Raw genomic sequence first — 15,352 nt, 5'->3', positions numbered from 1 at the left:
TCCATTGAGGGAAGAATCTTTTTATAGACTTCATTTCTTTCCTCAACTAAACCTCTCTCAAGCAGCTGATGGGCAAAGTATAATTCAGCAAACTGTTTGGGCCCCATCAGGCCTTGCCTGCCATCCCACTTGCCATGACAATATGAACGCAGTCTTCTCTAAATTTTTATATGCTCACACTTCAACCTAATGTTCAAAAACAGCTCTCAGTGCTGTCAGAAAGCCCCAAGGCCAAGGGCACACACAGAGCAAACAGCTTTGCTCCCATTTTTACAGAGGAGACAATGGAAGCAAACTCTGAGGAAGGTGGGGCTCAGTTGTTGGAGGCAGGGGTTCCAAAGGGCTGCAGAGGCCCATGTCCGGCTGGCTTTTCCTTCTGCTGGGTCTCTGCCAAAGCAAGGGTGCATGAGCTGAACATGTGAGAGAAACCCTTCATGAAGGTAACTTGTTCAGAGTCAAACATGCAGCCTCCAAGCCTGTGGTCCTTTTAGCATAGCTCTTGGATGGCACTACAATAGCCAATAGAACTCACAGTCATCATACAGGGTGAGGGGGACGAGGCAGGTTTGACATTTTGAAAGTGGTGCTATCTTTCCTGAGTTAAGAATCTATTCAGTTCTTCTGGAGCACCGTTAACTTTTGCATTCTTTCTCCAGTGCATGTTCTGGTCTGAACACACCATGAAGGTCTTCAAGGCTGGGGGAACGGAGTGATGCTGACTCACCGAATTGTCAAAATGTGTTTTCTAACTACTGAACTGTGGCCAGACATTTTTCTCTACTGTTTGCCTTTCTAAAAGTCCTTGATCAAAATAGGCAGGATGTGGCTTTGAAACACAGCACTTTCAAAACTGAAAGAATGCAATTCTAACAGCCTTGTCTCTTTGAACCCAACTAAACCTCTCTAATGGGCTGTGTGTTACTCCTAATAGACAGCTGAAATCTTTCTCTAAATTGTATTGGTTACCATTTAGGTAAGAGTGAAACTGCTGAAATTCTGACCGTTTGAGACATGTTTATATTTATGCAGGCAGCAAACAAAAGATGAATTCAGGGGCATGTCTGTTTTCGAGTACAATGCTCAGTCTGCCTCTCCTTGTCTTGCGCTGGATTGCAGGGAGGGCAGAGCTGGACTCAGACTTCGGTCAAGTACATTCCGTCACTTGCTTTCTCTGGGATCTCAGTTAAGGGGCTTCATCTCCTTGGAATCGAGGTTCTTAACCTCCAACATGGGACTATAGCCACCACCTTGGGTTCATTGTGATAATATGTATAGTGTAATAGCATAGGACTTAAATATGATAGGTTAAAAAAATCCATGCCACACTTACTAAGTGTTGACTATATACTGTTGGCTGCATGATATGCACTGCCCAACTCTGAGACCATAGTTTATATCACAATTGTCTGATATCTGTATATTTACTAGGACAGTTTTTTTTTTCTCCTGGCAGAAAATAAAATGTTTTGAGGAAGGTACACTTTTTAAAAATTCTCACAAAGGCACCAGTTAGGCTAGGTAGCTTAAAGGGAAAGGGCAACATAGAAACTCAAACTAATCTCACTAGTTGGTAGTTGTGTTGAATCTTGAAAGAGCAAGAGCCTGCAAGGTCAAGGAGTGAGAAGAAAGCAATTCTCACAGAATGAAAAGCTATTGAACCTCAGCAGTAGTGGTGATTTCAAAACATATCTATAAAACCTTTGATATTCTTTCCTTTAAAGGATGATGTCTAACCCTCCTCTGCATGAGTTGGGGCTCATTTAATGAATGACTCAGGGCTGTCCAACTTGTGGTCCGCTGACAGCATGCTCAGCACAGTCCAGGATGGCTGTGAATGTGTCCCAAAAGAAAACTGTAAATTTACTTAAAACATGATGAGATTTTTTTGTGTGTGTGATTTTGTGTCACGATATATTTAATGTGTGGCCCAAGACAACTCTTCTTCCAGTGTGGCTCAGAGGCCCCCAAAAGGTTGGTCACCCCTGTATGAACTGAATGTGATGGGTGGGTTGCTTTAGAACACTGGACCACAAAAGGCAGTGCGACTTGCGCCTTGCTTTCTCTTGGGTCACTCTCTCCAGGGGAAGCCAGATGCCATGTTGTAAGGACTCTTGCCAATACCAAGCGAGCGCTTTGGGAATTAGATTCTCCAGCCCTGGCCAAGCCTTTGGATGACCAGCCCTGGCTGATGTTTCGTCTGCAGCTGAATGAAAACACCCTGAGCCAGAATTATTTGGCTAAGCCACTCCAGGATTCCTGAACCACAGAAACTGAGATAATAAATATTTATTGTCTTAAGTTGTTGAATTTTAAGGTAATGTGTTGCCCAGCAATAAATCATCAGTGCAGTGATAAGAAGCTCCCAATGGAAACTTCCTCAGTTGGAGCCTGGCATGTAGGATGGGCAGCTGAAGGGGACAGAGAAGATGAAATCTGTAAGGTAGAGGCCCAACATTCTTCGTTAAGAAGTTAGGATTTATACTATCAGCAAAATATTCAAGCTGGAGGTTGTCTTTTACATAGAGGACACTTTTACAGAGTTTTTACACAATCAGTGGTGATTGTGGTATCTTTGTCATGACAGGGGATGGGAAGAGCCTGGTGGAGGGAGGGGGGACTTCCGGCCAGGAAGTTGTAGGAGCAGTAGGTCAGGTGAGAGAAGACGAGAGTTAGAACTAAGACAACAGCAGAAGAGGTGGATATGGGAGGGCTCTCCTATAATTTGGTGGTTTTCAGAAAGTAACGACCAGTTTTCAGGTCTATCTAGTGCAATCATGCTTCACTCTGCACTGTGTAGGGAAAAAGTGTATTCTTACCAACATCACACACACACACACACACACACACACACACACACGAGATACTTCCATGCACTAACAGAGTGAGAATTTTGCTAAAAAGAACTCACAATTAGGAAACATCTCCCTCTGAGGATTTACTAAGCATTTGAATTAGTCCTTTATAGAAACTCTAATTTCAAGAACAAAAAGAAAATGAGTTCCCACTTTCTTCAAAGTGAAGCAAAAAAGCCTCATTTGTCCATTGTACAAATAAGGCCACAGAATATTAGACTCAATTATAGTGGGATGATTTATAGACCCATTGAAATCTAATTTAATGTGATTTTGAAATGTTGGAACATTCAGTAGAATCTATGAGTAAAACAACATAGGGCAGTGGTATTAAATTAGCAAAGAAGTGCTCATCCATCTCCCAAACTGGTTTCCTTAGAAAAAGAATATCTATTTTTGGATTTCAATAGCCCCAGAAAGAGATGGATTATATAAGTACTAAGACTTGAATACAGGGTCCAGCACAAATAATGCCCTTTTTAAATTACAAAATCATCAGCATGTAATTCTGTAACATGACAATATCACACTCAAGCACACCATATGACATTTTAGGTGACATGTTCAAATTGAAACTATACATTATTACACCCATTTTATGACCCTACCAACCACACTTAAGCAGGCCTTACTCCTGCCAGACCCTGTATTTTGAATGGCCACATTTCCATCCCAGTGCTGAGGGAAGAAAATGCGTGTTGGTGTGTTTTTTCATCCCATTATCTTCAATGCACTGTCCAATCACCACTCAACCACATTTCAAAATGTTTCTTCTGGGAAGTAGAGTTCTAGCTGAACTGAAGATTAATCAGAGAACCAGGAAGAATTCAGAACCAGTAGAGTCAAGGCACCAAATTTCATTTTCAGAAGAAAAATGTTTATGAACAGTAAGTAATAGCTGGGAGTCGCATTGCTTGTTTCTGAAAACGTCTTTTTAAATAATGCTTTATTTTACATTTACATATTACTGAATATAAGGAATTTTGAAGAAATATTAACCTTCAAATAACTTGATTCAATAAATACTTGTTGAATACTAATTGTCCTAGTAGGAGATATTTCTCTTAAAATAAATGTGACAATCCAAGTCCCCTGAGGCAGAGACTATGTTGCTGACCACGAGCATCCCCCATCTGTTGTGAGGCCTGGGAAAGGAGTGACTCCACAAATGACACGTTGAAAGGAGAATAAATGGCGGAGTGACAGATGCATGAATACGTGTCATGTTAATGATGTTGAGTGGGTGTAAGAACAAGGCTGTAAATTTCCAAGGTATGTCTCCATTGTAAGAACCCAAACATATTTACAACTGAAGAGTCTAGTGGAAGATGTGAAAGACTTTGATGTTTAGGATAAAAATAACCAAGGTGTGAATTAAGAAGAGAAAGCCTATTTAAGGAACCTTGAGGCAACTATTTTAGCAAAAGCACATTGCTGTAGCTACAATTAAGAGCACTGCGGTTCAAAATAGTTGTGATATAGTGAAAATAACAATGAAACAATGTTTCCTCAAGACTATTAAAAATTTGCTTCTGGCTCATATTCCAAAGTTAAACTTTTGTGGAGGGAGCAAAGGAAAAGTAGAAAGAGAAACCACCACCATTAGTGCCTGCACCAGGGCTATTTATTAGCATAACTTTTTCTTTTTTTTCTTCAAGATTCCATAACAACTGAAGTATGTACAAAGTCTTACAGCATTTACACAATAAAAAGTTTCTTATGAGCTGACAAAGTCTGTGGTAGTGCTCCCGAACTTCAGAGCATAACTACAAGAGCAGTGAAGTAGGCCGCTGCACATGTCCCTCTCTGCTACCACACCACAGCTGTCAGCTGGTTGACAGCCAACTGGAAGACAGGTTATTGGGGAAAAAAGGGAACAAGTCGATATGCAGCACTAGACACCATGGAGTGGGGGGAGCTACATAGCATTGTGTTTCTACAGTTTCATAGGGCTGTAACCAAAGTCCACAGCTTGAGAGAATAACATATGCAAGACAACACAATCACACTGCTCAGTTATGGTTCAGCTACCAAAGGTGTGCACTGTTGAAGAGGAGGCTCTATACACTGATATGGCTGGTATTTCCATTTGTGTTCATGTCTTCAGAAAGTGCAAACCTGCACAAACCCCACTTCCCTCTTCCAGATAAAACAACAATGGAAGGGAAGTAGGGAATCAGCATGGAATTAGTTATTGAGCAAAAAAAAAACCAAAAAAAACCCAAACCTCCCCAAAATTTAAGACATCAAGTAACAGGTTTAGAGAGGTCATTCCTGTCAAAAGATTAATAGTAGAAATTTCTGAATGAACCCAAATCAGAAAAACATCAACAATACCCCGGATATTCAACCTCCCAGATCTAATCACCTTCACTGTATCTGACTGTCTTTTCTTGGGGTCAGTATTACACAGAACCACTGATATTTATTTACACACTGAATAGGAGACAGAATGTAGCATTGTTGCCCAATCATTACTTTAAGCAAGTGGCAAGAGAATTGCAACATGTACGTGATTAACATCAGGCTTACCACTTTCTTCCTCAGAAAACCCAGCCTGGTTCTATCTTAGGTCAGTCACTCTCTCTGCTTGATAGCAGATCCCGTTTATTTCCCCATTGTTTTGGTCTCACATGTAGGCAAATTGGCTTTTTATTTCAAAAAGATTCTACTCTCAATTTAAAAGCCAGTTGATAAAACTTTTAATTAAGACACAATAGCGTGGGATAGAAAACACAAGAACCACATAAATATTGAAGAAGTTGTATACCGTTTTCGTGTAAACAGTTTAGCTTGAGATCAAAGCCCTAATCAGATTCTGGCTGGAAACGTTTGGCAGAGGACCGTGTGTTCAGCCAGGCTCTGCAGCCACGGTTGACGTGGACGCCAGGTCAGTCCCCATGTTGACAGGCATGCAACTTGAAAACATTGCACAACAAGCAACACAAAGAGAGTGGAGAAGCTCACAACACTTCAAGGAGACCTCACAACCTTCACAACTGCGGATGCACAGACAGAGACCCACCCCTCCCTCCTTCGCACGCACTTGCTCTTACACGTGGGAGACCTTCTGTGACTCTCTAGCTTGTTTGATGCTATATAACCACTTGATGATCCTAGCATTTCTTTCGATGGCAGAAATGCCATATGGCACCCGGTCATTGGCACTGTCATCATTTCTAAGGTCACTGTTACTGTCCTGAGACTGTTCACAGTCTGAGCTGATCATGCTTGCACTGCGGAAGTTGAGGGATATGATGTCGGAATTAGCCCTTGCAAAGTTTTCCATGCCAAGGTTTTCCAGCTCTTCTGGGTCCAGTCCGCAGTAGTTGAAGAACCTCTCCACGTCTGCGTCCACCCGGAAATACCTGTCACTCAAGTCCGACTTCGACCGCTGCAGGGAGGGCCTTCGGCTGACTCCACAAGCAGGTTCCACCGGGTCAGCTTCGGGGGACTTCATGGTGGCGAGGGCGGCCACCTTGGGTTTGGGAGGCAGCGGAGGGGCGGAGCTACTGCAGGGGATCGCTTTTAGGGGCTTCACACTGGTCACTTTGCGGATGTCGGAGGAGCTGTGGGAGACGTGGAGGAAGGACTCTGCCGTCTGCTCCAGCAGCCTCCTGCCCACGTGGGAACTGCTCTCCTGCGGGCTCCCGCGGCCCTGCGTCGGGTAGACTTTCAGGGACTCAGCGAAGGAGTGCCGGTGCAGGTCTGTGGTGTCTGGCCTGTGAGGGGGCCAGTTTCGCGAGCTGTGCTTGTGGCCCGAGCCCGAGCTGGAGCCTTCCGAGCTGTTGATGATGTTCTTCAGGATCTCGAGCTTCAGGGTCTCCCTCTGCACTCCGCTCTCGGTCTTGGCGTTGGGCCCGAACACTTTGAGCGTGGGGCTGCCCAGTGCGCGCTTGGCACCCGGGCACACTGGGGGCTTGGCCAGCACCGCAGGCTTCACTGGCTCCTGCTTTGCGTTGATGACCTCCTGGCTCTTGACATACTTGGCCTTGTCCGCTTCCAGTCTCTCCACAGCGCTGAGTCTTTTGGGGTTGGGCTCAGCCTGCCTGCGAAAGTAGTCGGGCCCTTTGTTGAGGATGCGCAGGGGCACTGCGGAGGTGAAGGTGCCCGCGGGGCTGACCGGTTTCACCATGCTACCTGTCTGTAGGGTCTCCGTGGGCATGGTGGGTGGTCTCTCCCCGGCGGCCGTGTTGGATTTTCTTCTGGGCGCCTCCGGATGCGCTGAATAGACACATGTACACGGAGCACAAAGGGCAGCAGACGGACCCTGGAACCTCAGTGTCAGCAGCGGCAGTAGGAGCAGCGCCTCATCTCACAGCCCATTAACCGCCGCCTTGTCTTTAAGTCACGTTCCCCCTTTCAGGCAGCCCCCGTACAAAAAGGCCACAAGCCACAAGTTCCTCGAATCTGCTCCGCCTCCTCCTTTCTTCTCCCCGAGGATGTGGGAGTCTCCTCTAGGTCTTTGTGTTCAACTGCAGGCAGAGCTGAAACACAAAAAAGCCAACCACGGGTTAGGATGGGCGAGTGACATCACGGCTGTAGCAACCTAGAAACCCGTGGCGCCACCACCGCCTCCACCTCGGCCGGACCACAGCGCTCCCCCCAGGCGCCCGGGCCTTTCAGGGAGGGATCCCAGTTCCCAGAACGCGAGGCTGGGCTGGGAGTCCGAGCCTGCGCCTCGCGAGCCGCTGGCAGAGGCTGGAGTCTGGGAGAAAGGGGCTGACATTACCCACGCGTGAACTCTTCCAGCTGCCTCCCCATTGGTGGGAACCGCCTCTGATCACACCCAGTCGGCCTCACTATTGTCAAAACCCAGGAAATGCTAGATGAATGTAGAAATGCGGGTTTAGCAAAGCGCAGTTCCCAGTTCATTAAATGCTGCTGGGTTCCTAAGAATCCCTACCTGCTTTAGGCTGCAACATCGCTTAAGTTTTGTCTGTTTTGAAATGAAGCAAAACTTTTGATTTCTTACTACCCATCTCTCAATTAACACTTGAAACAAGCACTTAACTCTTCAACAACTAAAGCAATGGACAGAAATGGGATCAACAGTGAAGAGGACAAATTTTTAGTAATCAATATGTTTGAGTTATCTTATTTTTGCCAGTCAATAATTTAAAAACACTTCCTCCTGGAAACAAAGAATGCTTATGAAGTTCATCCTACTGCAAGCTTATTTTTTAATTAAAAAAGCTAGAAATATTTCTAGATTAAGTGTAGAAGTAGACAATTTGATTTGAAATGCTCCATCGTTTTTCACATTTAATGAGCAGAAATCAAAAGTTAGTTTTGTGGTATTTTCCCAACCCTGCTAGAAAACAAAGAACAAAATCTTAAGATATCAATCATACCTAAAATATTACTGTATAGAGAACTTGCATAATAGTTAAGCATTCATGGGACTAAGTCATGGCTTTCTGAGCTTGCCTACTCCCACCCCCAACCTAAACCAATATAATGAAACACTTATCAATCTTCCAATGTGGATCTGTAGGGAGTTTTTCTACTGCAAAACAATAAAGCATTTATCTCTGCAGCCCTGGACCAGCTCCTCCGCTCGTCTGTTACCGCTGGCAGAAAACACCTATGAGGCCATCAGCTTCTGAAAGTAACTGGTAAAGACCTTTCTAGCATTTTTGGTTATAATTAGGAATACTGAATAATGTAGTCAACTAATATGTCAAATAACTAATTTATAAAACAAGTAGTAATATTACTATAAAATCATCTGCTCTCATGGTAAAAAATGAAGTGTCTATTAATAACAACTGGGGGGTGATATTTCTCCTTAATAGCTTTTGAAATTCTTAATCTCTATATACACCCAATTGCCATGTTTCGTCAGAGACAATTTTGGTACTCTGCAAAAGGATTTGTTCTAATAAAAATACTTTCCTGTGCAAGATCTGAGAAACCTCAAGGCAATTTCTACATAATGATTTCCTTAATTGTGTGGTTCTATTATAATACTTCAATTTAGTTTAAAAAACCACCTCCTTTTATGAAGATTAAGTGAGATTGTTTCTTTGAACACATTTTGAAAGAAACGCCAGAAAAGAAGTGACAGTTACTCTGCAGGGCCTCTGGATCTGTCCATCCACCACCCTGGGTCCACCTCACTGGGAAGATGAGCCGGGCCCCCCTCCACTAAGGGAGCTCACAGATAGAACAGCAGAATCTGGGCTCAGAGACAAACCCTTTGCATCACACCAAGGGTGCTTGAGAGAAGTTTGCTCCCAGGACAGGCCGTGTTTCCTACAGCAGAGCAGCTGTGGCCTCTTCACTGATGACCTCTGCAACTTCCAAAATTCATCAAGGGAGAGGACGGTTTCAGAATGTTCAGGGACAGAGTGAGAGATAGGACTGACATCCGCACCCATCAGCTTTCTGCCTAAGGACCACAGCAAACTGGGAGGTGGCCTAACAGGCAACAGGAGACAGAGCTTATACCTCTTCTTCTGGGGCCTTTTCCCTTCCTCTATGAGTGACATGAGATGCCTGGATGAGATTCCTACCCCTTCTCCATCTAAAATCACATGGTTCTGAGGAGCTAACACCAAGTGAGTTACTTCTAATTTCTCCTGGGAATATTGGCCCGTGACTGAACTTTTGTACAGTTACTGCAATTGCTGTTCTTAGGAAAATGTTCTTTGAGTGATGAGCTATAGTTAACATATAACGTCCACTGGCATCAAAGCTCATAATGGCCTGTCTTCTAATTCTATCATATAACCAGAAGCCTGAAATGTCCACTACTGACCTGACCGTTAAGGCAAGCGTTGGTACCATTTAGAACACTGTATAAAAATCATTACTCTCACCCCGGCCAGGTTGCTCAGTTGGTTGGTTCACTGCCCCACGCACCAATGGTTGTGGGTTCAATGCCCGGCTGGGGCACGTACAGGATGTAACTGATCAATATCTTTCTCTCTCTCTTAAAATCAGTAAATATATCCTTGGGTGACGATTTTTAAAAAATCATTACTCTGAACTTACGAGACTGGGAAATATCTATTTTATAGGAAGTGTCTTTTAGAATGCCCATTGGCTTCCTTTCATTCTCTCTTCATGGAAAAGAAGGCACGGACATGGGCAAACAGAGGCAGACACCTTCAGGTTGACCCCTCTAGGCACTCCACACCACCCAACCTCAGGAAGCAGTTGTGATACATAAAGCCGGTGTGAAAGAATAGGATTATGTGAGAAAAACTAATTATCTGTACATACACTTCAGTTTTGTTTCTCTCCCTCCCCCTACCCTCTGCCATTCTCAATTTCCCTAATAATTTCAACACACTGATGATGTTTAGAAATAACCAGATCAGAGTTTAAAAGTTTTAGTTAGAATTCTTTGAAGAGAAAAAAATAAAGCATCTTATTGGAAGAATCAAAAGCCATAGAACAAGCTGCAAGAATGGACTGCATGATACAGGATAATAAGGCACAATCTAAGTTTACACCTGTTTTAGCCAACAAACTAAAGCTACTTCAAACACACCGAAGGCGGCCTTGGCTGCTTCTCCTCTTAATTCTTACATAATCCTTGGCTCCTGTTCTTTGACTCTGTGATGTTTAAGCAGTGTTGGCTGGGACAGAGCTGTGTAGTCCTAGAGTTTTGTATGAGGTAGACCAGGTACATTTGAGAAGGCCATTCAAGTAGTTGATGACACACCTGGAAACTGGACCTATGTTTCGATGTCGTCAATGTGATAACAATGAACAGTGTTCACAGAACGCTGTGGCACAGGACGCCGTGCTGACGCAGCCCTGCCGCAGGGCCCCTCTGGGGCGGCCAGGACCTGCCAGGAACACACCAGGGGTCGGGTCTTCTATTTCCTCCCCATCTTGTTTCAGGGAAGGAAAGTGAGTGTCAGCCACGTAGGGTTTTGTAAACAAAAGTTTTACACAGCCCAGCTTGACCCCTGACTTGTGGCTAAGGAAAGAGAACACAGCCTGAGGGAGAGAGAAACTTCTGTTCATGAACCATTTTGGCAACATTCTACCTCATTTAGTATCAATTTGAAAATTTCATGGAAGGATAAAAAGGATTGGAGAATAAAACTTGGCTGAGCTGAGGTACAAAATGACCCACCAAATCAGGGCAGACATGAACTTGACAGCAACCTGGCCTGGGGGGTGACTGCAGGGCAGAGTCCTGCCTGCTCTCTCCCTGCCTGAACCCTGGCCATAGGGGTCACATTATCTGTGTGGGAGTCCTGGTCTGTGTGAGGAGGGCTGCCATGGCACAGAGCCAGCTAGGCACAGAGGACACAGCCATGAAGAAATGGTGATGCCCATTCACCCTGGTGGCACTTGTATACCCTCAGGGAACTCCTTCAGACATAGAAACTGTTTCAGCAGCTTTGGGGTGGGGCCCTAGATTCTGCCTTTCTCAGATGCCTAGGAAGCTGGCCCAGCCTCTAAGGGGCAAACGGAAAGGGAAGGAGACTCAGTCCTGAGCATCTAATACTAATGAGAGTTAGACTCGAAATGCCTCTGGCACAGAGGAAAGAGCCAAACTTTGTTGTCTCTTAAATGAATAAGAGTCTGGGGCTTTGGGGGCACAAAAATAGCAATCCCAGAGAATTTGAAACTTTTTAAACCAAAGTAGCCTAAATCTTTCTAACCTCAAACCAGCCAGCTGCTCAGAGGGACAGTTAGGTCTAAGACCAGGAGCCTCGGCAGATGTGTGATGTGGGGGAGACCCAGCAGGCTGGCTCCGGGAACCTTTGCAACCTTGGAGGCAGTTGGAAATAGAAAATGAGCCTCAATATACACGGTTTATACTCAGGGTGGTCACTCATAAATTATATTAATGTCTAATCATTGTTTTACTCCTGAAATGAATATAATATTGTATGTTGACAGTGACTGAAAAATAAAAAATCCTGATTTTATTGAAAAATGCATTCAGAGGTCCAAATATTTTTCATAAATATCTATAGCTTGCATTCTGGTGTTCATATACTAGCACTTTTTAATAATGTAATTATTCTTAATTAACAATTTATCATTTTAATGTTTCCTGTTGTTTTAAAACTAGAGTTTAATATGAGATATTTGTCTTGATAACTTTATACATCAAGTTTCAATTAAACTTTAATGTCTACTGTATATGTATATATATGAAGAAACAATGCCCTTTGATTTATTCTCCTGTGTCCCAAATTCAATTCTTTTTCCTCGACAACTGGATAAAGTGGCCAAATATTATCCATCTAAAAAAACCGCTTAAAGACGGCGTTCTTCCAACCCAGGCGGTACACACTTGAGTGCCTGTGAGGTCCGCAGACAGCGGGTAACTGCGGCCTCCAGCTAGGGGCTGCCGGGGCAACGGGCGTCGCCATTGAAACAGCAAATTCAGACCTCTGCTCAGCCTCTCCTGATTTTAAAATTCACTATCATAAACCACTGCAGGCGAATTGCTCCCAGTAAGTAAAAAAGAAAAACACACTTAACGCCTAATTCGTATTTAAATGTTAGGTGGGAAGAAAGCGCAGGAACTAGAGCGAGGACCCCGAGGACCCTGTGACTGAACACACCCCAGCTTCCTCCGCAGGAGTTTGTTCAGTGAGTGAAAACTGGTCATTGGTCGGGTGTGTCATGGCAGGGAACTCACTCAACTCCAGGTCAACTAACGCCTCAGTGTCTGGGCCTTACCTATGAAAATGAATGTGTTGAATTTGGTGAACTTGAAAATATCTTAAGCTCCAACATTCTTGGAGGTAAAGAGCAAAAGAAGCAATTTACCTTTGAGGTTATAAGAAATCTCAAAAAAGTGATGTTCCAATTTCTTCCATGTCCAATCACAAAACTGCAATAGGAGTAAAACTGTCCCAGTTGCTTTTTGTTTTTTTGCTAAAGTGTTTGTACTTACTGACTTCATTCGAAGGTTCCAGCTTGCCTGGGGGCCACTGTCTTAACTCTATGCTTGGTTTTTCCCATTTAAGAACAGAGAAGCATCCTGGTCATTGAAGTAAAAATGCACAGTTTCCTAGGACAACATTAACTTTTCAATTCTTTACAAATGTAGGAGAAATGCACTCAAAATATAAGAGTGCTTATTGAATTATGTACTGTGTTCAATTGATTAGTACAGATTGAGCAGTTACGTGTAAGGGACTCATGGCAATTTTTAAAAAAGGGTTCAAAATATGTCTGATGAATATTAATTGAGGAACGGTGGTGAAAACTGCAGTAGGGCCATCACAAAGGATGTCCCGAACACCACTTCTCAGTAGGTCCATGATCACAGCAGGTCTCGACAGGGTCATGGTACATTCAAGACAATCAAAAGATGCCGACTGCTGGCACGGAGTGTTAGGGGGAGAGCAGGGAGAACCCTATGGGGGGTGAGAAAAGGGGTAGATGGACTTTGGTTTCTATACAGAGTAATGGGGAAACATTACAGGGTAATGAAGCATCAGTGACATGGCCAGATTTGCCTTTTTAAGAAATCCTCCTGGCTACAGAGAGAGGGGAATATGAGCAGCAGGTGACCAGTAGCTGCCGAGAGGCCGGAGGTGTCAGCCAGGCTCTGAGTGGCTGCCCATTCTGACACTGCCTTTGGGTTTCAGTCCTAACTCTGCATCTTAACTGCTAAGTAGCCTTGTGCAGGTTACTCCACCTTCCTGTGCCTCAGGTTTCCCATCTCTAAAATGGTGCTAGTAATCATACCTATCTCTTTAGGGAATTTAAGAAAGTAAAGTAAAGGCATAAAGACACTTTTCACTCATGTCGCCCTTATCAGAAGGGTGTCTTTGGCGATGGAGACCAGTGTAGATAATTTCAAGAGGTCCTGTGAGCCCAACTTGGAGACAGACTGAATGTGACGGTGAGGAGGCCAAGTCTGGCTGCTGAGAAGTGGCTTGTGGGGAAGCGCACACTCTCATCCAATCCTCTGTCCCATCCTCCTCTGCACCCCGGGCTCACGCCAAACTGTGCATGGCCGCCCCTCCCAGCCAGCTGTGCGCATCCACACTTCTACCCTTCCCCCCCGTGAGGCTTGTCATTTCTTCAATGTGTATCACAAAGAGTTAACAGTATTGCGGTTACCACAAAAATTCTATTTAGAAGCAAAATGTATTAATAAATAATGCTTAGTTCTATGGGTTAAAGCAGAGATGCCTTTCCATTTAGAAGACATTAACTTGTCCATTTTAATTAATATGCCATGTTGTTCAACACTTTCCCCTTTCCCTCCTTCCTTCCCAATGCAGTCACTGTTATGAATGCCTTTTATATTGTGAAAATGCTTGTAAAGAATGAAAAACTAAAGGGGAGTAACAGAAATGAAAAATTAAAGGGGGATGCAACAAAAGCATTTATCAAAGAAATACTGAATTTGAGCAGAAACTAAGAAATCAGAGAACAAATCATCTGGAAGCATTAAGTCAAAACCACCACCCTTGCATGGCCTGAACTGTCTCAGTTACTGAATGATGTGCCTCCTTCTTCGTCACTTGGTGACACCCCTGACCATCTATAATTCTGACAGCTGAACCTTCTCTATTCAGCCATCAGCTCCGAGCTGTAAATGAAATCATCTTTTTGCCAACCTAGGATCACTTTATATATTCATTGAAACCATGGGCTTTTCCTAATAACATTCAAACTTTAATTCTAGTGTTTTAGACATTTTTTTGCTTGTGCTTTCAGTTGGCTGGAGTAGGTTTTTAAATAACATTTAATAAAAAAAATCCTTTTCCTACGTTTCCATTCCTTTGCCTTAATTTTCCACATGTTAGCTAAACCATTTCCCCCTTTTTAGCAACTTCTTTTGCTCTGTTTCTTTTGACACATAAATTCTATTGGACCAGAGGATAGGAAACAAATGTTGGAATGAGTGTAGACATGCGAGAGGCCAACCCTTACCTGCTAATGACTTTATGGATATGGACCAAGGAATAATGTCTCCCCCAGGGGCTCTCATGTGCTGTGCTGAGGCACATTGGTGGAGCAGCACAAAATGTGCACAGGCATTATTGATAAATGTCTTCCATCAACTGAATATGTACTAGCAATATCCTCCAGGTGGCACTGTGAACTGAACAAGTCTGGAGGGAAGAGTGGAAGGGGATAATTTCTTACCCACAGAGTTTTCGCTGATTTCAGGTGGGTCAAGAAAGAGAGCAATGCGAATTCGAGACAACTTCGCTTAAGTTGAGTGGGAGCGGGGCCATCTCAAACTCTTTGCTTAGAACTGTGTATTGGACAGTGGCTAAGTGTGCCTACTCATCTCAAACAGGCTGAGGTTGGAGTCAGGGCCCTCTGAAAGCGCAACACTGGAAGGTGTCTTGGAGCTGAGGAACATGGAGACTGGCTTGTAGCTCAGGCCTGAGAGGTTCAAAAGCAGAGTCTGCTCTGGACTCTCCAAATACAGGATACACACGAGGGGAAGTTGGGTTTCCATGAGATGAAGAGTGAGGGTTTTCTGAGACCACGCATGTACTTGGGGGAAAGGTACTCAGGGGTTATCTTAACACAAACTCCACTCA

At 43.9% G+C, this 15,352-nt stretch overlaps 1 protein-coding gene across 5 annotated transcripts in view; it reads right to left on the bottom strand.

The window, feature by feature from the left end:
• Window positions 1-4,458: 4,458 nt before the first annotated feature.
• Window positions 4,459-15,352, bottom strand: part of FAM110B (family with sequence similarity 110 member B) — a 148,071-nt gene continuing 137,177 nt past the window's right edge. For all 5 annotated transcript variants that reach the window (XM_045861519.1, XM_045861518.1, XM_045861522.1 and 2 more), the window contains one exon: window positions 4,459-7,339. In XM_045861519.1, the coding sequence (XP_045717475.1) occupies window positions 5,905-7,017 (1,113 nt within the window). In that variant the 5' untranslated portion in view covers window positions 7,018-7,339 and the 3' untranslated portion in view covers window positions 4,459-5,904. The remainder of the gene's footprint in view (window positions 7,340-15,352) is intronic.

This window comes from Phyllostomus hastatus, unplaced genomic scaffold (assembly GCF_019186645.2).
Source record: "Phyllostomus hastatus isolate PE091 unplaced genomic scaffold, TTU_PhHast_1.1 phas_scaffold_21, whole genome shotgun sequence".
In the NCBI taxonomy this organism is placed as follows: domain Eukaryota; kingdom Metazoa; phylum Chordata; class Mammalia; order Chiroptera; family Phyllostomidae; genus Phyllostomus; species Phyllostomus hastatus.
Note: the sequence above shows the minus strand (reverse complement) of the source record. Positions and strands in the feature narration are given on the sequence as shown.